This window comes from Lepus europaeus, chromosome 17 (genome assembly GCF_033115175.1).
Source record: "Lepus europaeus isolate LE1 chromosome 17, mLepTim1.pri, whole genome shotgun sequence".
In the NCBI taxonomy this organism is placed as follows: Eukaryota; Metazoa; Chordata; class Mammalia; order Lagomorpha; family Leporidae; genus Lepus; species Lepus europaeus.
The window spans coordinates 79,653,356-79,677,921 of NC_084843.1; the positions used below are offsets into that span (position 1 = coordinate 79,653,356).

Genomic DNA, 24,566 nt, shown 5'->3' on the forward strand with positions numbered 1-24,566 from the left:
TGATGAGATCTTTACTAATTATATACTGAATCAATCTTCTGTATATAAAGATAATTGGAAATGAAAAAAAAAACCTGGTGTTAAATTGGAAATGGCATAGAAAATTAATTAATTTTTTAAAAAATATTATGTAGGATCTCTGTCTTTAATGTGCTGTACACTCTTATTTAATGCTATAACTAGTACTCCAACAGTATTTTTTTTTCACTTTGTGTTGCTATATGGGGGCAAACTGTTGAAATCGTTACCTAATATATACTAAACTGATCTTTTGTATATAAAGAGAATTGAAAATGAATCATGATGTGCTTGGAAAGGGAGAGGGAGCGGGAAAGTGGAGGGTTGTTGGTGGGAGGGAAGTTTTGGGAGGGGGAAGCCATTGTAACCCATAAGCTGTACTTTGGAAATTTATATTCATTAAATAAAAGTTTAATTAAAAAAATAGATAATCTAGTTGCTACTTTAAGACAGAAATACACAATATTCAAAATTCATAACTGAAAACAATGTATTTAACAACCAGATTAGACACAGTAGGAGAAAAGTTTGGAGATTAGGAGGCACAGCAACAGAATATATTCAAACTGAAGCCCAGAAGAAAATCAAAGAGTGTAAGAAATATGAAGCTCACAGTGAACAAAACATGTAATTAGAGACATGGAAACAAACAAAACAGAAGAAATAAAACAGGGAAGAAATATTTGGGGAAAAAAGTGAAAAAATTATCCAGTCTGATGAAGAGATGAACCTGTAGACTGAGGAAGCTCTGTGAGGATAGGGCATCTGGCCTGTCAGGTAAGACACCAGGGAGGAGGGCAGATCCCATGTCAGATTCATGCCTGGCTCCAGCTCCTGGCTCCTGCTTCCTGCATGGACCCCAGGAGGCAGTGGTGATGACTCAGGTGGTTGGGGGTCTGCCACCCACATGGGAACCTGCAGTGAGTTCTGGTGGGCATCTGGGCAGTAGACAAGCAGAGGGGAGCTCTCTTGCTCTCTCTGTATCTGAAATAAAGAAAATTTTACATAAATAAGAAGCTCTGTGAATGACAAGTAGGTGAAAAAGAAATAAAAATACACCTAAATATATCATACTGAAACTTCAGAAATGCAAAGGTGACCATAAAATGTGAAGAGCAACAAGAGAAAATTAACTTTAAAGAAGAACAAACAAATTGACATTTAGTTCTGGATAGAAAGGAAGAAATATAAATGACAGTACAATGGTCTCTAAAGTGCTGAAAGTAACTGTCAACTTAGGATAATGCACTGAGCAACACTTGTCTATCCCTCAGAAACATAGATAAAAATCAAGATATTTCCAGACACCAAAAAACTGTCATCAACAACTGTGCACAAAGGAACAGCAAAGGGGTATCTTTAGGTGGAGGACAAATGATGCTAGATGGAAACGCAGAACACAGCGGGGAATAAAGGGACACAGGACTCTGACACAGCCCCTTGTTATGGGTCTTCTCCTACACATCACTTTCTGTTCATCGGCAACGTCCCAGCTCGGTCCGACATGGCAGCCCTGCCCTTCTCTCACCCCTCACGCACAGTCACAGTGGTGTCCAGGCAAGTCATGCCCTTGGAGCTCACTCATCTTCACAGCTTCTGGGCTCATTCATCCTTTTCTGTCTGTACCCACTGCTGCACATGCTTGTTGGGAAGTCGTTCAGTGCACAAGGATTCTCGTTGAAGGATGATGGGATTGAATCCCCCTTCTCCTTGGCTCTGGATGCTGGTTGTGCTGGGAAGGGTCTTGTTGACTGGGAAGAAAGGACTTCCTCCTGAATTTAGCAACCTCTGATCCATGCACTATCCATGGGGCCACACTGTGGCACTGCAGATGAAGCTGCCATCTATGAGGCTCACATCCTGTATTGGCGTGCCAGTTCATGCCCCAACTGTGCTGCTTCCCGTCATGCTCCCTGCCAATGCACCGAGGAAAGGCAGCAGTAGACGCAAGTGCTTAGGCCCTTGCCACCCCTGTGGGAGATCAGACAAAGTTTTTGGACCCTGGCTCTGGCCTGGCCCAGTCCGAACGTCCTGACCTGGCTGTTTTGGGAGTGAACCAGTGGAAAGAACCTTGCTCTCCTGCTCCTCCCACCCTGCCCATCACTCTGCCTTTCAAATAAACAGTCAATCTTTTAAAAAAGAATACAAAATTTATTATCTATTGGGGCCAGTGCTGTGGCGCAGTGGGTTAGCACCTTGACCTGAGGTGCCAGCTCCCTTATGGGCACCAGTCCAAGGCCCAGCTGCTCCACTTCTGATCCAACTCTCCTCTATGGCTTTGGTAAGCAGTAGAAGATGGTCCAAGTCCTTGGGCCCCTGGACCCACGTGAGAGACCCGGAGGAAGCTCCTGGCTCCTGGCTTTGGATCAGCTCATTTCCTGCCGTTGCAGCCGATTGGGGAGTTAACCAGTGGATGGAAGATATCTCTCTCTCTCTCTCTCTCTCTCTCTCTCTCTCTCTCTCTCCCTTCCTCTCTCTCTCTGCCTCTCTTCTCTCTGTGTAACTCTGACTTTCAAATAAATAAAAATATGTTATCTATAACCTTATTTCACATAAAAAGCCCACAAAGTTATTTGATTCCTGCTTCATATTCTGTCCTCCAACAGTGCTAACCCCTGGAATGTCCCAAAATGTGATATGCTATTTACAATTTTCACACCTTTTAGAAACTGCTCTCTCTCCACCTGGAATCCCCTTCCTCTGCCCCGAGCCAGGTGGACTTCAAGATCATTCCCAGTCATCTCATGTTCACATCCTGGTGTGTCTCCTTCCTGGAGCGAGGCAGGGGCTATGAGGGGATTCTAACCAATACACAAAGCCAGCAAGAGATAGGTTAGTAGCAAGACAAAAGTGAGAATCTTATGTAAAGTAGGCCTGGAAGCCATGCTCTTGCTGGCTTTGTGTGAGGCAAACTGATGTGGTGATCTGTTATGTGAAGAGACCCACAAGGCAAGAAGCTAAGGGGGGAGGGACAAGAAACTAGGCCTGGGCAAATATCAGGAGCTTCTTAAGAGGTTAGATGTTCCCCGGAGTCCAGCGGGCAGGACGTTCTCTGGGAAGGAAAAGTCAATCCCCTTCAGAGAATCTCTAGGCACGCCCAGAGCAGAGCTGCCCCTCCCCTCCAGGAAACCTCTGGGCGCGCCCAGAGCAGAGCTGCCCCTCCCCTTCGGAGAGTCTCTAGGCGCGCACTTATGATGTCACTGCGATCGGCCAATCCTGTAACACCTCAGCACTCTCCCTCAGCACTCTCCCTCAGCATTCTCCGGTATGCTAATTGTCCCTCCAAACTAGCCAATCCCGTGCCACCTCTGCATTTTCCACCAGCACTCTCCACCAGCATTCTTCACCAGCGTTCTCCCATATGCTAATGGTCCCTCTGAACTGACCAATCCTATGCATGCGCATTAGGAATATGCTAATTCGTTGCCTATATAACCTGTGTGAAACTGCCGCTCAGGGCTCCTCACTGCCTGAGGTGGGGGCCCGTTTGCGCAAACGTTCAATAAAAACCTCGTGCTTTTTGCATCAACTCATCTGGAGTCTGGATCTTTGGGCGTCCTCCCGAGCAAGTGGGCATCTCTGCAACTGAGAGGTCCAACAGCTTCTGGCCAACAGACACCTGAAATCAAAGGGCCTCCATCTGACAAACACCAAGGTACTGGATTCCATCTGTAGACATGTCCTCTTGGAAGGGTGTCCAGTCCCAGCTGAGCCTGAGATGAGGTTGCAAGCTGGTAAACTACTTGACTGCAGCCTGGTGGAAGACTGAAGCAGAGGGCCTTGGTCAGCCGTGTCTGAACTCAACTCCCAGATATTGTGAGACGACACATCTGTGTTGTTCTAGCCGCTAAGCTTATAGTGATTTGTCATTAGTACAGCCCCTAAATTCAGAAAATTGCTGGTATCACAATTTGGGATGTTCCTTCCTCCTGATTTCAATTCACCGTGAGCATCTCCCATCATAGCAACCAGAGAAAACAATGCACATCACATTCTTTCTTCTTTGTGTAGCTTTATTCTTTTTCTCTACACTCTGGAAGGGCTTCTTAAGCTTGCTTTCACTTCACTCTGTCGTCTACACTATCTGTATTTCTCTCTGCTGCCTTCAACATGAACTTCAATGGCTTGAATTTCAATTTTAGATTTAGGTACTTTCTATTTTGGGATGTCCTTGCCACCACAGACTGCAGCTCACTGTCAAGTACATAGAATATTCATAGTCTAGAAGTGTGTCAGTGTTGGGCAGCATCTAGTCAGATCTGATGGACAAAGGTCTCTCCTTGTCAGTACCTGGAAGACAACTGGGAGCCATGTTGCACAGGATCCCTTGAAGGTCCTGATGGGATTGGGTTCTTTTGCTCTCAGCCTTTCTATCTTTTCTAAGCCTCCCAAAGGCCTCCCTTCCACTCTCTGAGATTTCCTTCCAAGCCAATTACCAAGATAAATTGTCTTGCTTGGCTTTTGCTTAGCATCCTAAGCTAAGTATACTCATCCATTTTAATTTCACAATAGTGTTTCCTGCCCATTGCTCTTGAGTATTTGGCAACAACCTGGACAACTTGAAAGTATATTCTTGCCCAGGGGCTCCAGAAAAGAACCAGCCTGCATAGCACCTTGACTTTGGTCTTGTAAGACCCCAAGCAGAAGACCTAGTGGATTCAGACTTTTGACCAAGAAAACTGTATTGCTTCAAGTTACTTTCTGATATCTGGTTTTATTATTGATCATGAGCCACAGGAGCAGACCAAGACAGGAGGGGAGAAGAGAGGGGGAAAGGAGAGAAGAGAAAAGGGTAGGGGAGGGGAAGGGATGGAGGGAGGGGGAGAGGGAGAAGGAGAGATGAGGGGAGGGAAAGGGAGGGGAGAACAGGAGGAAAGGGCGGAGAGGGGAGAGGAAAGGGGGTAAGGAGAGGAGAGGGGAAGGGAGGGGAGGGGGGAAGAAGAGAGGGGAAGCAAGGGGAGGGGAGAGAAGAGAGGGAAAGGAGAGAGAGGAGAGGAGGGGAGGGGAGAGGGGGAAAGAAGAGGAGAGTGGAGGGGAGGCAAGGTGAGGTGAGGGAAGGGAAAGGGAGGGGAGGAGCCAAGAGGGAAGGGGAGGAGAGGCAAGGCCAGGAGAGTGGAGGGAGGGAAGAGGAGCTGAGAGGGGAAGGGAGGGGAGGAGGGAAGAATCTAAAGGCACTCACAGGCCCAAATCATAGGAAAGTGCATCCATAATGGATCACTGAGGACTGGTATCAGACGTGCAGAAAATTGGCTGGGCAGAGAGACAAGCTGAGGCTGTCAGTATCCATCACCTGGAAGGAACTGCTTGGTCCTAGTGGCCTGTGCTGTAGAAGACACTGGCATCTTTTGTCACAGAGGGAACCAAGAGGCATTCCTGTTGGGGACGCCCAGGGAGAGAAATTTTGATGAACACAGCTACCCCCGAAGAAGGAGCCATTGTTGTATAACTCTGGGACTGGAATTGTCTCGTACTCCATCCGTGGGTGCCCCAGACCCAGGGTCTTGGCTTCTTGCATGCTCCTGCTCGATGGCTGTGCTGCATGCACCCATACCTCAGACTCTGGAGTCCCCCCCACAGTAGGTAGCTTGTACCCTGGGCCGTGGACCAAGGTCTCTCTGTGCCTGTGGCTTGCAGGGCTGGCTCAGCTGCATTGGAGAACTAGGCTCCGCCTGTGACAGAGGCAGTGCAGCACTGTACAACCCATGCTTACATCCTGCTGCCTGGCTGTTCCCCAGGCACCTGGCACTTGCATACCTCACTACCTGGAAGTGTGTGTAACTCTGCCCTGGGCATTGGTCCGGTTACCTTCCCAAACCCAAAATTGCAGTTCTCATGCTACATGCCTCAGATCAGTGTCTCCTCTCTGAGTGCCACTCATCAGCCCACAGGGCCACTGCCACCACGAGAAGGCCTGAGAACCACACAATGACAAGAAGGAAGCCCTTAAACAACGTCCCCCGTGGAGTAGAAGAGGTTATGAAACCTTTGGAGGCATTGCAATAGATACCACAGCAACTCCTATTGCCACTGTGGACGTCCAAAGTGTTGGTTTCTAAGGACCCAGGCATGTGTTGTGAATACCAATATCAGCAGGCAGAGCTGTTTAGGCTACACGGCTGCAGCCTCAGTGGTGCAGAACTGCTGAGATCCCTCTTGAGTGCTCTTCCACTCCACCTTTCTCTAGGGGAAGACTTCTCCTCACCAAAACCAGTCTAACAGCACAGCTTACTGACTCAGCAAATGCAGGACATCAGTGTGAGGCCACAAAGCAAGGAGAAACTTGACCAGTCTTGAACGTAATATTCCAGTAAGTGACCCCAAAGAACTGGACATTTATAAGCTAACTGATAATGAATTCAGAAGCATTACTTTAGGAAAGCTTGGGTAATGTTAGGAAAATGCAGAGAAACAATTTAATATATCAGGAAAACAAGAAATCACCCAGAAATAAGTTTAACAAGAGAGTGAAATCATAGAACCAACACAAATTCTGTCATGGAGAAGTACAATGAATGTAATGAAAAAAGTGCCACAGAGTATCAATAGCAGACCAGATTGTACTGAAGAAAATTATGAACTTGAACACAGGTTATTTGAAAACATGAAATCAGAAGAGAAAATAAGAATACTCCAGAAGCAGTGAAAATCCCACAGGAGATTCAGACAGCATTGAAAGACACAAGTATTTTTATCTAGAAAGTATTGAAGACCAGAAATAGAAATGAACATGAAGATCAAAGTGCTCCAATCTGATTGAATCTAAAAATACGTTAAAGTATATGATAATCAAATTCAAAAACCCAAGACAAAGAGAGGACCCCTAGAGCAGTAGAATAAAGAAGCATATTACATACTAGGGAGCTCTAATAAGTCTAGTGACAGGTTTACAGCTGGGTTCTCACAGGTCAGAGAGAGTCAGGTGGTAGAGTAAACATGACTGAGAAGAAGGCTTCTGATCAAGAACATTGTACCTGGGGCAGCCGTCCTTCAGAGATGCATGGGAAGCAGAGAAAATCTGTGGGATTCACTCCTACAGAGCTTCCTTAAGTGAAATGCTAAGGGCACTCTGCAAGCTAAGAGAACAGACACTAAGCAACAACATCAGAACACAGAGACAGAAAACTCACAGGAAAAACAAGTAGAGTCAATTTGGAGCACCTTAGTACTGTAATCTAGATGTGTGAGTCAGTTATGTTTTGGCATAAAGATTAAAAGGCAAAACTATGCAAATATTGCCAATAATATGTAAAGAGCCATAAAATAATAAAAGGCAATCATGAGATAAAAACCAACAAAATGCAGGGAGAATGGAATATGTGATCAAAGTTAGGTAAGCTTAAAATACCTTGTTACACTATTGTATATTTTGTCTAAGGCTCATGGTAGCTGAAAAACAGCAAAATCCTAAAATAAATAAAAAAATAAAAAGAAGACTGAAACAATGTCACCTTAAGACATCGTCTCATCACAAATGCATAGGAGGAAAGATCCAATACAGCAAGATACCAGCTAATGGATTGGGTTCTCCAGTGAGGGATGGGCATCTGGTAAAATGCTTACGTCCCTGCTTGGGATGCCAGCATCTCTGGTGAGTGTCCAGGCTGAGTTCCAGCTTTGATTCTGACAGCTTCCTGGTAATGCTCAGGGGCAGAAGACAGCAGGTGATGGTTTTGTGTCCCTGTCACCCATGTGGGGTGCCTGGACTGAGTTCTTCTCTGATTGTCAACCTCTCCTAACCTCAGCTGTTGTGAGCTCTTGAGGGTTTACCCGTGGGTGGATAAACAATTTGAGCCATCCTCTGCTGCTTTCCCCAGGTCATCCACAGGGAGATGGCCTGGAAATGGAGCAGCCAGGACAGGGACCAGTGCCCATGTGGCATAGCATTGCAGGCAGTGGCTTTACCCTCTTCGCCACAATGACCTCTCCCAGAGGACGTTTTATAGTGATAAACATTTTTATCAAAAGAAAAGACAAAAACCAAATAAAAGAATGAACGTTATATCTCAAGGAAATAGAAAAAGAAGACTAAATCAAGCTCAAAATTATTCAAAGAAAGGAAATGAAAAATGTCAGAGCAAAAACAGGTGAGAAGTGAGAAAATGAGAGGTGAGAAAAATAACAGAAAATGTCCACAAAATTGATTAGTAGTATGAAATGATGAAAAATCAATAAAATTTAGATGGACTGTAAACATAGAGAGAAGGTTCTCATAAATAAAACTAGAATTCAAGTAGGAAGGAAAATAAGTGATTCCAACATTGCAAAGTAAAATCATAGGTTACTGTGAACAAATTTTCACCATAAATGGATAATCTAGAAGAAATGGACAAACTCCTAGACATATATAACCCACTTTGCTGAATCTGAAGAAATAAAACTAAGACTGATCCTATATTAGTATAAGATTGAAGCAGTCTGTGATCAAAGACCTCTCAGTGGGGTAAAGTGGGACCTAGGGCTTTACTGGTGAATTGTACCAATCATTTGTGCTCAAGAACAATTAATAGCAACTCCCCTCAAGCTCTTCCAAAAAATAATAAATGTTGAAGTAAGACTTCTGAATTCCCTCTGCAAGGCCAGCATTACCTTGATATCAAACCAGATAAGGACAGCACAAAATTAAATGATAGGTCAGTATCAACACTGGACATGGCATAGATTTCTGAAGAAAATTCTTAGTAAACTAGGTTCATCAGCACACTAAAAGGGTCATTTACCATGATCAAGCAGGTTTCATTCCAAGATATTTCACATGCACAAATCAGTACTTGTGACATACCACATTAACAAAGATCAGATGATCACCTCCGTAGCTGTAGAAAAGTATGTTGGTAAAATTCAAACTATATTCATGATAAAAAATCTCAACCAACTGCATGGAAAAAATGTACCTCAGTATGCCTGTGAGTGCTTTTCAATGGCGAACGCTCCTGGGCTTTTCCAAATGTAGATGGATGATTGACGACCTAAGAACTGATGACCCCTCCTCCCTTGGCATATGTAAATCAGTTTGCTATGCAGGTGAAATGTTTTATTTTCTTTCACCCACAAAAGATGTATAAATCCTGATATAATGCAAGCAGTGACATCAGAAAAGGCCAGTTTTAACAGTATCTTGTTCTCATATTTCATCAGGTACCTGGTTATAAGAAATCATCTAATTGATTGACAGAGGAACTAATTCAGGTGAGGTTGTGGAGCAGGGGGAATGCTTACACACTCAATCTTGGTGGGAATATAAATTAGTGCCTCCACTGTGGAAAACAGTATGGAGATCATTTTTAAAAGTAGAAGCAGACTTCCCGTATGATCCAGGAATTCCACTACTGGGTATGTGCACAAAAGACACCAACTGGTTGTATCAAAGAGATACTTGCACCACAATGTTTATAGTAACAGTATTCTCAGGAATCAAAATATGGAATCAACCAAGCTGTCCATCTGATGAATAAATAATGAAAATGTATACATTTATACGCATATCACAGTATTATATTATTCAGCTATAAAGATAATGGAGTTCTCCCATTTGTATCACCATGAATACAACTGGAGGACATCATGTAAAGTGAAATAAGCCAGACACAAAGTGACAAATCCCACAAGTTCTCCCTTAGATGTGAGAGCTAAAATTAAAAAAAAAAAAAGTATAAAAAATAAAACAAAGAAGAAGCAAATGCCTGTCTCAGTATTGCTGCAAATAGAGCTTTGTCAAACTTTGTTTTACGTCTTTGTCAAACCAATGGTAAATCATGTTATTCTATAATTATAGTGTATTATGATCTCTGATTATGTCAGCATGTATTTCATATGGGGTACATGGTCATCTTTCCAATTATTACTTAGAAGCCCTTGCCTACATTCCCACTGAACTGGAGTCTGTTTACTTGTTGAACTATCTCATGGAGCACTAAGCCCTTGACTGTAATATAAATAAAAATATGTTATCTCAAAAAGAAAGAAAAAACAGAGGGAAAGAAGAGAGAAATAAAGGGGGCAAGGAGAAGGGTGGAGGAATTGTATCTATGAACGATCTTGAATCTGTCCTCTTTGTCTTAACACCACATTAATGTGAAAACATGAAGTAAAAATAAATTCCCATCACAAGAAATATCCTTCATGTTGCCTCTTAGAGCTACATATATTTCTATCTTGATATTTTTTCATGCAATAACTTCAAGCTGCCTATATTTTCATATTCTGCATTTCAGTAGACATCACATAGTTGTTCTAAGTTTCTTAATCCATTTATTCAACTTGTTTTTAATTGGTATATGTAGACCATTCACAGTTAATGTAATCACATGGTTTGATGCTTTATGGCTTAAATACCATAACATTGTTTTTGTTTTCTGTTTTCTGCTTGCATTTTCCTGTTTTGTTTTTCCTGCCTTCACTATGTGGCTTTATTAACTTGTTTCTTTAAGACTCCCAACTTGATTAATCTAAAACACTATTCAGTGTATCTGCTAGCACAACACTCTTAGCAATTCCTCTAAAGATCATTTACTTTCTGTTCAGAGAGCTTCATTTGAACCTTTATTTAGGAAGAATATTCTTGTGATAAATTCTTGGTCTTCCTTCATCTTAGATGATTTTATTTTCTCTTTATTTCTATGATATTTAGAGTTTTGTATACTCACAGTGTTTTTTAAGCACTTGAAAAATATTGTGTCATTTCTTCCTATGCTCTCTGATGAGAAATGCACTTTCATTTAGTTATTTTTTCTCATAGGTACTGTATTGTTTGTCTTTTTCTGCTTTTACATTTTTATTTTTGTCTCCCATTACCAGAAGTTTGCCTACACTGTGCCTGTGTGTGGATTTACTGAGTTTACCCTATTTGGAGTTCATCTTTTCCTTGAGTCTATAGGGTGTGCTTTTTTCCACATGTGGCAATCACTGTCCCCTCTTTCTGCTGTGCGCAGGACCCCAGAGAAACGAGTGATCTGTTCCCCTGTCTGTAGACCCACAAGGTCTGCTCACTTTGTATCACTCTACTTTCTTCTGATGAGCTGGTGATTAATTTATCCTATATTACAGTTCACTAATGTTTTCCTCTGTACCATCCTTCTGCTGTTGAGCTCATCACTGAGTTCTTAAATCTTCAGGTACGGTATTTTTCAGCTCCAGAATTTTTGTTTGACACTTCTTGGTGTCTCTAGTTTCTTGAGTTAAACTTTCTATATTTTTGCTATATTTTCAATTTTTCAAAACTTACTTTAAGCTCTTTAGTAATGCTGATTGAAGCATTTTAATGATGCCTCCTTTAAACTCTCCTGTGTCATTCAAATCTCTTCACCCTGATGTTAACATCTGTTGAATGACTTTTTAAATTCAAATTGAGACTTTTTAGTTTTGATATAGGAAGTGATTTTCAATGAAACCCAGACATATATTTTGGTTATTTTCTTATTAATCTTTAAATTTCAATTTTAATAGATTCAGTATGACTTCTAGATATAAGTCCAAGAGCACAAAGATACTCCCTTTTTCCCTCTCTTCCTTCCACCCTCTCGAACCTCTTTTTTTGTTTGTTTGTTTTTGACATAACATATATCAAATTTACTTTGCAGTAAAAAGGCTTGATATTTCATTGAATAAGAAGCTTAACAAGCAAAAGGCAAAAAGACCTTGGTTTAGTGGGATCAATGGTGATAAACAATTATTGAATGGAAAAATGGATTTTATCTGACGTGGCACGGCTGTTGCAGAGTTAGGGGGAGTTCCATCTCATTGTTGCCGGGAGAGCATCGGTGTTTCCTATAGGACCTCCCCAGCACCAGCTTAGGAACATAACATACTTCAGGCACTTTACCTAAAATATTTCCATGAGGCATAACTCAGAATGAGCCGACATTACTATATTTGCAATAACATGGAGAGGCAACTATGATGTTTGTGAAACACTTATCTATTTCCAACAGTGCCAATTAACTGCCACCAGGGATTCTAGAGAGAAATTGGTCTCTAGATGTCTTTGTTCCATCTTCTAAGGATCCTGCATCAAATTAGCCTGATGGCTCTTGATTGGTGTCAAGAGACAGTCCAATGCAAAACAAAGCATTGGACAAGTCCATGTAACTTTGACTTCTGCTGTCAGCATCATGGTATCCACCACAGTGTGCACAGGTGAAGAGCAGCTAGCCTAGAGTCCTGGAACGCATTTTAGAGACACAGTCGATGTTGAAGGCACTGGGGTAAATGAGGCTGTATTTCTCATGTCCCTGCTGCCAATTATTTTTCCCCATGAAGTAGGGTCTTTGCTGGGGATGGTAGGTTCAGGACAGGATCAATTTTAGGAACTCTGAGACATGCGACCTTCAAGGAGACTGTGAGATTCCTTAGGGAGAGCCAGTGGACTCACAGGCTCTTTCTGGAAGACAGAAAAAGGATCTGCTCCCTCTCCTTATCCCAATTGCACATTTGCCACTGAATTATCATTTTTGTTTCCCCTAGTTTGGAAAGCTCTGAATAATTAGCAGACAGGATGCACATGTTGACATATTCTCTGGGACAGATTGGGCACATCTGAGGCTCAAGTGTTTCTTTTGTTACATTTCCAACTACCTAGCACAGCATCTTGATTTGCAGAAGAGTGAAGAGTTGAAGTCAGATCTTTGGTGACCCGTGGCTACATGTGGGTGAGTATGTGGGCTTACTGTGAGTGAGTCAACTCATCATTTATTTTTTGTAAACCAAAGCAGAGTTTGTTCCTCTTGGGCAGATCTCATACAGTAAAAGGCTTGGGGCTCTTGAATTTGATGAAATTAGAGAATAGTTCAGCCATGTGAGAGTTGACCAATGTGACAAAGACTCTCCCAAGAGAAGTCTGTGGATTTAAACGTAAAAGGCCAGCGCCGCGGCTCACTAGCCTAATCCTCTGCCTGCGGCACCTATACCCCAGGTTCAAGTCACGGTTGGGGCACCGGACTCTATCCTGTTTGCTCCTCTTGCAGTCCAGCTGTTTGCTATGGCCCGAGAAGGCAGTGGAGGATGGCCAAGTACTTGGGCCCTGCACCCCCATGGGAGACCAGGAGGAAGCACCTGGCTCCTGGCTTCAGATCGGCTCAGTGCACCACCCGTAGCGGCCATTTGGGGGTGAACCAATGGAAGGAAGACCTTTCTCTCTGTCTCTCTCTCTCTCTCTGTCTAACTCTGTCAAAAAACAAAAAACAATGAAAGTAAATATTGGTTCTACAATATTGGTTCTACATAGGTAGACAGCAGGAGAGATAAGAAAACAGAAATGGATTGTTGGAGTCAAGCCAAGTCACATTATTGCCTTTTCTATTTTATAGGGACTGGGAAGTTTGGAAGACAAAGATTCTTCCTGGATGATCACTTGGCATGGGATTTGGGAAAAGCCACCTATCTCACTGACTGATTCCAGTCTTAGATCAATAAAGTCTGGGCTGAGTTTCAACATTCTATGTAGTGCGGGTCTGTGACTTTACTAATGTAACTCATTTCAACCAGCTGCTATTTGGCCACAGATGTTTGTCTCCATGATATTACATCCTCAACTTTTGAAACTAACTCTAAACATGATAAGAGTTTCTTGTATGTGGGAGTACAGAATTCCATGGCCATAATATTTTTAGGGTACAATTTTTGTTTTGCAGTATTCATCATGTGTCTTTCCAATTGATTGTTTTCTTACCAGGAATAAGTGGCATGATGAGACACATTGACAAATAAGTAATTTTTCTCAGTTTTGCAGTACACTATATAGAAAATTTATCAATTTTATTAAAATTATCATTTAATTAAACATAAGTATTTATTTGAAAGGCAGGGCAAAAGAGAGAGAGAGAGAGGAAGGGGGGGTGCACACACATACACTCAGAGAAAGAGACAGAGCAATAGAAAGACAGAGAGAGCTCTATCATGCTTTTGTTTGTTCACTGCCAAAATGGCTTCAATAGTCAAGGTCGATTAGGAGGAAATGGAGCCAGAACTCCATCCAGGTCTCCCACATGCTGGCCAGGTTCCTCAGCAACTGCTTTATTATTATCTGCTTCCCTAGGCATTAGCAGAAAGGTGGGTTTGAAGGGGAGTAGCCAGGCCTTGAATATCACTCTGACATGTGGTGCCAGTAACATAACTGGAGGTTTGTCTGTTGTGCAACAGTGCTGGCTCCTACATCATTCTTTATTAAGATTATGAATTACAAGCACAGTAGCACAGTTCTAAATCATCTAGGCTTTTAGCTTACATGTATTATACTCATAGATAAAATAACCTATTTTTATTTAACAATGAGAAGAAGCTATATAAAATACAAGGTTTTAAAAAATGAAATGTTGGGGCCAGCATTGTGGTGTAGAATGCTAAGCCTCTGCCTGCTGCGCCAGCATCCCATGTGGATCCCATATGTGTCAGGAGTGCTCCTTATCCATCCCAGCTCTCTGCTTTGCCTTGGGAAAGCAGTAGAAGATGGCCCAAGTGCTTGGGCCCCTGCACTAACATGGAAGATGTGGAAGAAGGTCCTTACTCCTGGCTTTGGATTGGCCCAGCTCTGTCCATTGTGGCCATTTGGAGAGTGAATCAGTGGATGAAACACATCTCTGTCTCCCTCTCTCTATAATTCTACCTCAAAAATAAATAGAACTAAAAATAAAAAAGACAATGAAAGCTCTATCAGCGAATTGACTGAAAAATTACTACAGGTTGAGCATTTGGCTTAATGGTTAACATGTGAGTTGGAATGCCAAGTTCCCATAAATGGGTTCCTACTTCAAGTCCTGGCTACACTGTGAATTCCAGCTCTCTGCTAGTGTGCACCTGAGGAGGCAGTAGGTGAAGGCTCAAGTAATTGTGTCCCTGTCATCCATGTGGAATAACTGAATGAGTTCATATCACTGGACTGGGCCAGTTCCAGCTGCTACAGACATCTGGGGGTTGGGTGATCAATGGATAACACCTCTCCCACTGTTGGGGCATATATACACAATGGGATATTATTCCTCTATAAAAAGAATGAAATTCTACCAATTCAGCAAAATGGATACAACTGGAGGATATCAAGTTGACTTCAATAACCCAGGCACAGGAAAACAAATACTGAATGTTCTCCCTCATACGTGGAGGTAAAATTAAAAGGAAAAAAAATCAAAAAAAGAAAAAAAAATTCCAGTTTGTATCAATATTGATGTTAATACAGTTTTGTCAATCTTTGTTTCATGCTTTTGTCAGAAAGTGGTTAAACATGTTATACTACTAAAGTTTTAATGATCTGTGAGTAAGTTAACATTTATTGGATATGGGTGCATTGTTTGTCTTTCCTTTCAATTACTATTTATAGCCCTTCCCTCTTTTCCTGCTGAACTAGGGTCTCTTTGCTTTTTACTTGTTGAAGGCATTATTTGGTGGAGTATAAGCTGTAGAGCATATTGTAAATTAAAACACATAATCTCAAAAATGAGAGGGAGGAAGGAAGGAAGGAAGGAAGGAAGGAAGGAAGGGAGGGAGGGAGGAAGGAAGGAAGGAAGAAAGAAAGAAAGAAAGAAAGAAAGAAAGAAAGAAAGAAAGAAAGAAAGAAAGAAAGAAAGAAAGAAAGAAAGAGGAGGAAGGAAGGGAAGGAGGGGGAGAGGGAGGAAGGAAGGAAGGAAGGTTAGAAGGAAAGAAGAAAGGAAGGAAGGGGATAGAAGAGATGGAGAGGAAAGGAGAATATTTTTATAATCTTAGAATTGCATCCATGAATGATATTGAAACTATTAACAACTAATAACCAAAAATAAATAAACAAGTAAATAATAAAGTAAGTATATTTGGGAAAAAAGTCCAATTGAACAAGCCGTCATTTGATTAATGAAATGAAGTTCTCCGTTATGCAGTTGTGACACAGCAGATGGCTCAGTGAGAGCTGAAGAAGAAACTGAGAAGCTGGTGATGTGGGATGCAGGGAACAGGACTGAAGTCCAGGAGTTCATCCTGGAGGGCTTCCCCGCTGTCCAACACCTGGGGAAAATCTTATTCCTGGTGAACCTGCTGGCGTACCTGGCCTCCATCATGGGAAACACGCTCATCATCAGCATCACCTGGGCTGACCATCGCCTCCACACACCCATGTACTTCTTCCTCAGCACTTTCTCCTTTGTGGAATGCTGCTTCATAACCACGGTGATTCCTAAACTGCTGGCCATCTTCCTGTCAGGGAGGCAAGTGATTTCCTTTGCTGCCTGCTTCACACAAGCATTTTTCTTTTTTTTCCTGGGGTCAACAACTTTCTTCCTTATGGGAGTGCTGTCTCTGGATCGGTACCTGGCCATTTGCAGACCTCTGCGTTACTCCAGCATCATGAGCCCCAGGGTGTGCTCCCTCCTGGTCACTGCCTGCTTCACTTTGGGATTTGTCTTAGCAGTGACTCCAGTTGTCCATCTTTCCCAGTTGTCCTTCTGTGGTCCCAATGTCATCCCCCACTTCTTCTGTGATTTTGGGCCCTTGGCTAAGCTCTCCTGTTCTGACAGCAGATCTACTGAGATGTTGTTCTTCAATGTTGCATTTTTGGCTATTTTTATACCCATCCTTTTCACTGTCATCGCATACTGCAACATCGTGGTCACCATTGTGAGGCTCCCGTCAGCCAAGGAGCGACAGAAAGCTTTCTCCACCTGCTCGTCTCACCTCATCGTCCTCTCTCTCATGTACGGCAGCTGTCTTTTCATCTATGTGAAACCAAAGCAGACGAGCAGGGTGGACTTCAACAGACAAGCTGCTCTGGTGAACACGGTGCTGACCCCAGTGCTGAACCCTGTCATCTACACCCTGCGCAACAAGCAGGTACACCGGGCTCTCAGGGGTGCTCTGTGCAGGGGGAATTAGAACCATTGGCTCTCAGTGGAGGGTGCAGCTTTTCACCAATTGAATCCAGAATTTCCTCAATGTATCCAATCTTCTACACACTTGCCAATTTTGTATGTGTTACTTTTTTCATGTTTGATTGTTTATGTTAAATTAAGGGCTAACCTGTTAATCATTTCTGGAAACTCTAAACATATTCCTTTTATTGAGATAAATATATTATCCATCATCTGTTTTCATTTGTTGTAAATCATTAAGATAAACGACTTTAATGAAGATCCTTTAATACACAAATCTATTTGATGCTGGTGGAATCTCAAAGCTGACAAGCTATGGATTCCTGTATCTATTTGTGGTAGTTGTAAGGAAGTAGAGAATAACATTCCTGGTAGTAAGAATATCAGTTCATTCAAGGATAGCTGACCAGGGTCATGATACTGAATGGTGAATACCAACACACTCACACAAACACAAACACACACACTCACACATTGACGTCTGACTGTCCTTCAATCTGTAACTCATTGAAGAGGCTCAATGCTGTTCTTTTTAATGTTGAAAATCTGTATATAAAAAGAATATAACATTTACATAATTATAAACATATATATATATAATATTTACAATTCTAGTTCTCCCTCTCTTGCCTCTGGTTGAAGTGAAGTCATTGTTGACTTCAACTTCATTGGTTTGCCAGGTTGGTTTCATAAGCAAATGACTGAAGTTGAATTGCCTCAAGTAAAGATATATTGTAAACTGTGAAGTACAGAACTGAAGAGTTAAGATTTTTTTCCCTACCATACAAAAGTTTGTTTAAGATTGGGGGAAATCTAATGAGGTGGAAGAAGTCTGCTTGTGGCTGTGATGCTGTCCAAATGCACATATGACTAAGTGTGTCAGTTGTGTAGTAAGAGGTTAGGTGGTGATCACCTTTAGGCATCATTTTAGTACCACTGTGAGTGACAGTAGTGATGCTTTGTGTGACATGACACTTTTTAAAAAGCAGAACGTGAGCATGGCACAGGGAGAATGGTGAGATGATTTAATGGTAAAATTAATATTATAATTGTCACTTAGTTACTCAAGGCTTTGATCAGAAATGATAGATTAGAGGAAAAACACAGTATCTACAGTTCATATGTTATAGTTGTTTAATGACAATGGCCATGCTTTTCTTTTTTTCATAGAAAGGTTTTATTTAATAAATATAAATTTCGTAAGTACAACTGTTGTATTATAGTGGTTTTTCTCCCTACACCCACCTTCCTACCTCCAAACAATCCCACTTCCTATTCCCTCTCCCATCCCATTCTTCATTAAGAATCATTTTAATTATCTTCGTACACAGAAGATCAACTCTCTACTAAGTAAAGATTTCAACAGTTCGCACCCCCCACGCACACAAAGAAGAAAGTACTGTTTGAAGGCTAGTTTTACCATTAAGTCTCACAGTACAACACATTAAGGTCAGAGGTCCTATATGGGGAGCAAGTGTACAGTGACTCCTGTTGTTGATTTAACAGTTGACAATCTTATTTATGATGTCAATAATCTCCTGAGGCTCTTGTCATGAGCTGCCAAGGCTATGAAAGCCTCTTGAGTCCACAAACTCAGACATTATTTAGACAAGGCCATAATCAAAGTGGAAATTCTCTCTTCCCTTCAGAGAAAGGCACCCCCTTCTTTGATGGCCCATTCTTTCCGCTGGGATCTCACTCACAGAGATCTTTCATGTAAGTCATTTTTTGCCACAGTGTCTTGGCTTTTGATGCCTGAAATGCTCTCATGGGATTTTAGCCAGATCCGATGCCTTAAGGGCTGATTCTGAGGCCATAGTGCTGTTTAGGGCATTTGGCATGTTATGAGTTTGCTGTATGCCCTGCTTCCCATGTTAGATTGTTCTCTCGTTTTTAATTCTTCTTTTTTTTTTTTTTTTTTGGCCAGGCAGAGTTATACATTGTGATAGAGACAGAGAGAGAGAGAGAGAGAGAGAGAGAGAGAGTTATTGACAATGAGAGAGACAGAGAGAAAAGTCTTCCTTCCATTGGTTCACTCCCCTAATGGCTGCTACTGCCAGCACTGTGCCGATCTGAAGCCATGAACAGTAGACTGGATAAAGAAGTTATGGCACTCGTACTCTATAGAATACTATACAGCTGTAAAAAACAATGAAATCTGGTCATTTGCAACAAAATGGAGGAATCTGGAACACATTATGCTGAGTGAATTAAGCCAGTCCCAAAGGGACAAATATCATATGTTCTCCCTGATCAGTGACAACTAACCGAGCACCAAAAAGGAAACCTGTTGAAGTGAAATGGACACTATGAGAAACAGTGACTTGATCAGCCCTTGTCCTGACTGTTGATGAAAAACTTAATACTTTATCCCTTTTAGTATTTTTTGGTTCTATTAATACTATTGGTTGAACTCTGTAATTAACACACAATTATTCTTAGGTGTTTAAATTTAACTGAAAAGGGATCCCTGTTAAATATAAGAGTGGAAATAAGAGAAGGAGGAGATGTACAATTTGGGACATGCTCAATCAGACTTGCTCCAAACAGTAGAGTTAGACACGTGCCAGGGAATTCCAATTCAATCCTGTCAAGGTGGCATGTACCAATGCCATCTCACTAGTCCAGGTGATCAATTTCAGTTCACAATAGATCATAATGATAGGTCTAAGAGTCAAAGGGATCACATAAACAAGACTAGTGTCGGCTAATACTAACTGATAGAATAAAAAAGGGAGAGAATGATCCAACATGGGAATTGGATACACAGCAGACTCATAGAATGGCAGATGTCCTAAACAGCACTGTGGCCTCAGAATCAGCCCTTAAGGTATTCGGATCTGACTTAACAGCCCATGAGAGTATTTCAGGCATGGAAAGCCAAGACACTCTGGCAAAAAAAAAAAAAACCACACCTAAATGAAAGAGTGGAAAAAACAGGCCATCAAAGAAGGAGGTACCTTTCTCTGAAAGAAGGAGAGAACTTCCACTTTGACTATGGCCTTGTCTAAATAAGATTGGAGTTGGCAAACTCAAGAGGATTCCATAGCCTTGGCAACTCATGACAAGAGCCTAGGGTGATTACTGATGCCTGAATTTAGATGGTTCAGACCTGGCTGGCAGTGGCCATCTGGGGAGGAACCTATGCATGGAAGTTCTCTCTTTCTCTGTCTCTTTCCTTTTCTTTATTCCTCTGCCTTTCCAAATAAATAAATAAACCTTGAAAAAAGACAGATTTGAACAAACCCAATTATATGCAGACTAAAAGTAACTTGTTTTAATTTCAGGGCACGTAAAGTCATCAAGTGAAGGAAAAGAAAAAGATATTCCATGCACATGGTAACAAAAAAAGGCAATGGAAATCACTCTATCTAATCATATGAAGAATAATTCAAATCAAAAACTAAAATAAGAGAAAGTCATGATAAAGATGTATGCACTCTACATTTAGAGTACTTAAATTTATAAATGAAATATTAATAATTTGAAGAGTGAGATAAAGTATGAAAGAATAATGATGTGGAAACAATAGGAGACTTCAATACTTCATATTCAGTGATAGACACAAAATCAATAAGGGCTTATTGAACCTGAAGTAAGCTTCAGACCTAATGGACACACAGGTTATTTGCAAAATATTCCATGCAGTGGTCACTCAGCACACAATCTTCTCCAGTGTACATTCAATTTTTGTTTTCAGGATAGGTCATGTTAGGCTACAAACCACATCTTAACAAATGTAAGAAAACTGGAATCATACTAGTTTTCTTTTCTAATCACCATGGTATCAAGATAGAAATTAACAGTAGGGGGAACTTTTGAAAATTCACAAGTATGTTGACATTCATCAACCTGCTTCTAAGCAACAAGTGAATTGAAGATCAATTTTTTTAAAGATTTTATTTTATTTTATTTTATTTTTTTGACAGGCAGAGTGGACAGTGAGAGAGAGACAGAGAGAAAGGTCTTTCTTTTGCCGTTGGTTCACCCTCCAATGGCCACCGCGGTAGGCGCGCTGCGGCCGGCGCACCGCGCTGTGAAGATCAAATTTTTTAAAAATTGAATAATATCTATGACAAATGAAAACAAGCACAATCTAGCAAAATTTATGGATCCATAAAGACAGAGCTAAGAGGCAGTTTAAAAAAATTGTTTGGAAATCAGAATTATAGAGAGAAGTAGGAGATAGAGTGAGAATGAGAGAGAGCGTGAGAAGGAGAGTTCAAGAGCAAGAGAGAGAAAGAGAGAGAGATTTTCCATTGGCTGCTGCATTTCCCAGATGTTTGCAAAAAGCTGGGGCTGGGCCAGGCCAAAGCCATGCTCCAGGAGATTCTTCCTGGTCTCCCACATGGTTGGCAAGGGACAAAGAACTTGAGCTATCCTCCACTGCTTTCCACAGGTCATCAACAGGGAGATGGCCTGGAAATGGAGCATCCAGGACAGGACCCTGTGCCCACATGGCATACTATTGCAGGCAGTGGCTTTACCCTCTTCACCACAATGACCTCTCCCATAGGACATTTTATAGTGAGAAATATTTGTATCAAACGAGAATACAAAAACCAAATAAAAAAGAATGAATATTATATCTCAAGGAAATAGAAAAAGAAGACTAAACCAAGCTTAAAATTATTATTATTATTATTGACAGGCAGAGTGGACAGTGAGAAAGAGATAGAGAGAAAGGTCCTCCCCCTTGCCATTGGTTCACCCTCCAATGGCCGCCACAGTAGGCGTGCAGCGGCTGGTGCACCGCGCTGATCCGATGGCAGGAGCCAGGTGCTTCTCCTGGTCTCCCACGGGGTGCAGGACCCAAGCACTTGGGCCATCCTCCACTGCACTCCCGGGCCACAGCAGAGAGCTGGCCTGGAAGAGGGGCAACCGGGACAGGATCGGTGCCCCGACCGGGACTAGAACCTAGTGTGCCGGCGCCACAAGGCGGAAGATTAGCCTATTGAGCACGGTGCCAGCCAAGCTTAAAATTATTCAAAGAAAGTTAATGACAAATATCAGAGCAAAAACAGGTGAGAGATGGGAAAATGAGAGGTGAGAAAAATAACAGAAAATGTCCACAAAATTGATTAGTATTATGAAATGATGGAAAGTCAATAAAATTTACATGGACTATAAACACAGAGAGAAGGTCCTCATAAAGGAAATTAGAATTCAAACAGGAAGGAAAAAAATTTCAAAAATACAGAGTAAAATAATAGATTATTTTGAACAATTTTTCACCATAAATGGATAATCTAGAAGTAATGGATAAACTCCTAGAAACATAGAATCCAGTCTGCTGAATCATAAAGAAATAAAAACACAAATGATGCACTCACTAGTAAGAGATTGAAGCGATCTGTGCTCAAAGACCTCTCAAGGACGTGAAGTGGGACCATATTCCTTTACTGGTGAATTGTACCCATCATCTGTGCTTAAAGAACAATTAATAACAATTTCACTCAAGACCTTACAGTAAAAAACAGTGATAAAGTAACAGTTCTGAATTCATTCTGCAAGGCCAGCATTACCTTGATATCAAACCAGATAAGGACAGTACAAAATTAAATGATAGGTCAATATCAACACTGGACACGGTGTATATTTTTCAAGAAAATACTTAGTAAACTAAATTCATCAGCACATCAAAAGTCATTTACCATCATTAAGTGGGTTTCATTCCCAGGTATTTCACATGCACAAATCAGTACTTGTGACATACCACATTAACAAAGACCAATGATCATCTCACTAGGTGTAGAAAATTAAGTTTGGTAAAATTCAAACTGTATTCATGATAACAATTCTCACCAAATTATGCATGGAAAGAATGCACCTCAATACGTCCATGAGTGCTTTTCCATGGCGAACACTCCTGGGCTTTTCCAAATGTAGATGGATGATTGATGACCTAAGAACTGATGACCCCTCCTCCCTTGGCATATGTAAATCAGTTTGCTATGCAGGTGAAATGTTTTATTTTCTTTCACCCACAAAAGATGTATAAATCCTGATATAATGCAAGCAGTGACATCAGAAAAGGCCAGTTTTAACAGTATCTTGTTCTCATATTTCAACATGTACCCAGTTATAAGAAAATCATCTAATTGATTGACAGAGGAACTAATGCAGGTGAGGTTGTGGAGCAGGGAGAATGCTTACACACTCAATCTTGGTGGGAATATAAATTAGTGCCTCCACTGTGGAAAACAGTATGGCGATCATTTTAAAAAGTTGAAATAGACTTCCTGTATGATCCAGCCATTCCACTAGTATTTTTTTTTACTTTTTGACAGGCAGAGGGGACAGTGAGAGAGAGAGAGACAGAGAGAAAGGTCTTCCTTTTGCCGCTGGTTCACCCTCCAATGGCCGCCGTGGCCAGCGCGCTGCGGCCGGCGCACCGCGCTGATCCAAAGCCAGGAGCCAGGTGCTTCTCCTGGTCTCCCATGGGGTGCAGGGCCCAAACACTTGGGCCATCCTCCACTGCACTCCCGGGCCATAGCAGAAAGCTGGCCTGGAAGAGGAGCAACCGGGACAGACTCCGGCGCCCTGACAGGGACTAGAACCCGGTGTGCCGGCGCCGCTAGGTGGAGGATTAGCCTGTTGAGCCACAGCACCGGCTATAGTAACAGTATTCTCAGGAGTCAAAATATGGAATCAACCAAGATGTCTGTCATCAGATGAATGAATAATGAAAATATATACATATATACAAACATACACAATATTATATTATTCATCTATAAAGAGAATGGAATTCTCTCTTTTGTGTCACAGTGGATGCAACTAAGGACATCATGTTAAGCCAGACAGAAAAAGACAAATCCCACAAGTTCTCCCTTATATGTGGGAGCTAAAATTTAAAAAATATATAAAAAATCAAAAAAGAAAAACAAAGAAGAAAAGAAGCAAATGCCTGTGTGTCTTAGTATTGCTGCAAATACAGCTTTTTCAAACTTGGTTTTACATATTTATCAAACCAATGGTAAAGGATATTATAATACTATAGTATAGTAGAGTGCACTATGATTTCTGATTATGCTAATATTTATTGTATAAGGGTGAAATGGTCATCTTTTCTGTTGATTATTTTATAGTCTTTGCCTATATTCCCCCTGAACTAGTCTGTTTATTGTTGAATTCTTTATCTAATGGAGCATTAAGGCTTTGACTGTAATATAAATAAAAATATGTTCTCCAAGAAAGAAAGAAAGAAATTAAGGAAGGAAGAAAGGAAGGAAGAAAGGGAGGGAGGAAGGAAGGAAGGAGGGAAGGAGGGAAGGAGGGAGGGAGGGAAGGAAGGAAGGAGCGAAGGAAGAGAGAAAGCAGGGGGGGGCAGGAAGGAGGGTGCAAGAACTGTACCTACGAACTACCTTGAATCTGTCCTCTTTGTCTTAACACCACATTAATGTGGGAACATAAAGTAGGAGAAAAACATTTCCATCAGCAGAACTTATTTCTCGTTGCCTCCTAGATCCTCCTACACTTCTATTTTGATATTTTTCCATGCAATAACTTTCAAGTTGCAATTATTTTATATTCAACGTGTCTGTAGACATCACATAGTTGTTCTAAGTTTCTTAATCCATTTATTCAACTTGTTTTAATTGGTATATCTAGACCATTCACAGATAATGTAATCATGTAGTTTGAAGGTTTAGGGTTTAACTATCATTTTTTGTTTTCTGTTTTCTGCTTCTCATTTTCTTGTTTTGTTTTTCTTGCCTAGAC

General features: G+C 41.4%; 1 protein-coding gene across 1 annotated transcript; it reads left to right on the top strand.

Moving 5' to 3' along the window:
• The first annotated feature begins 1,824 nt into the window (after positions 1–1,824).
• On the top strand, positions 1,825–22,578 carry LOC133775834 (olfactory receptor 6C4-like). Its single transcript, XM_062214318.1, is given in 3 exon segments — positions 1,825–1,880; positions 15,858–16,829; positions 22,449–22,578. Coding segments are annotated over 3 exon segments (1,158 nt in total).
• Positions 22,579–24,566: the final 1,988 nt, after the last annotated feature.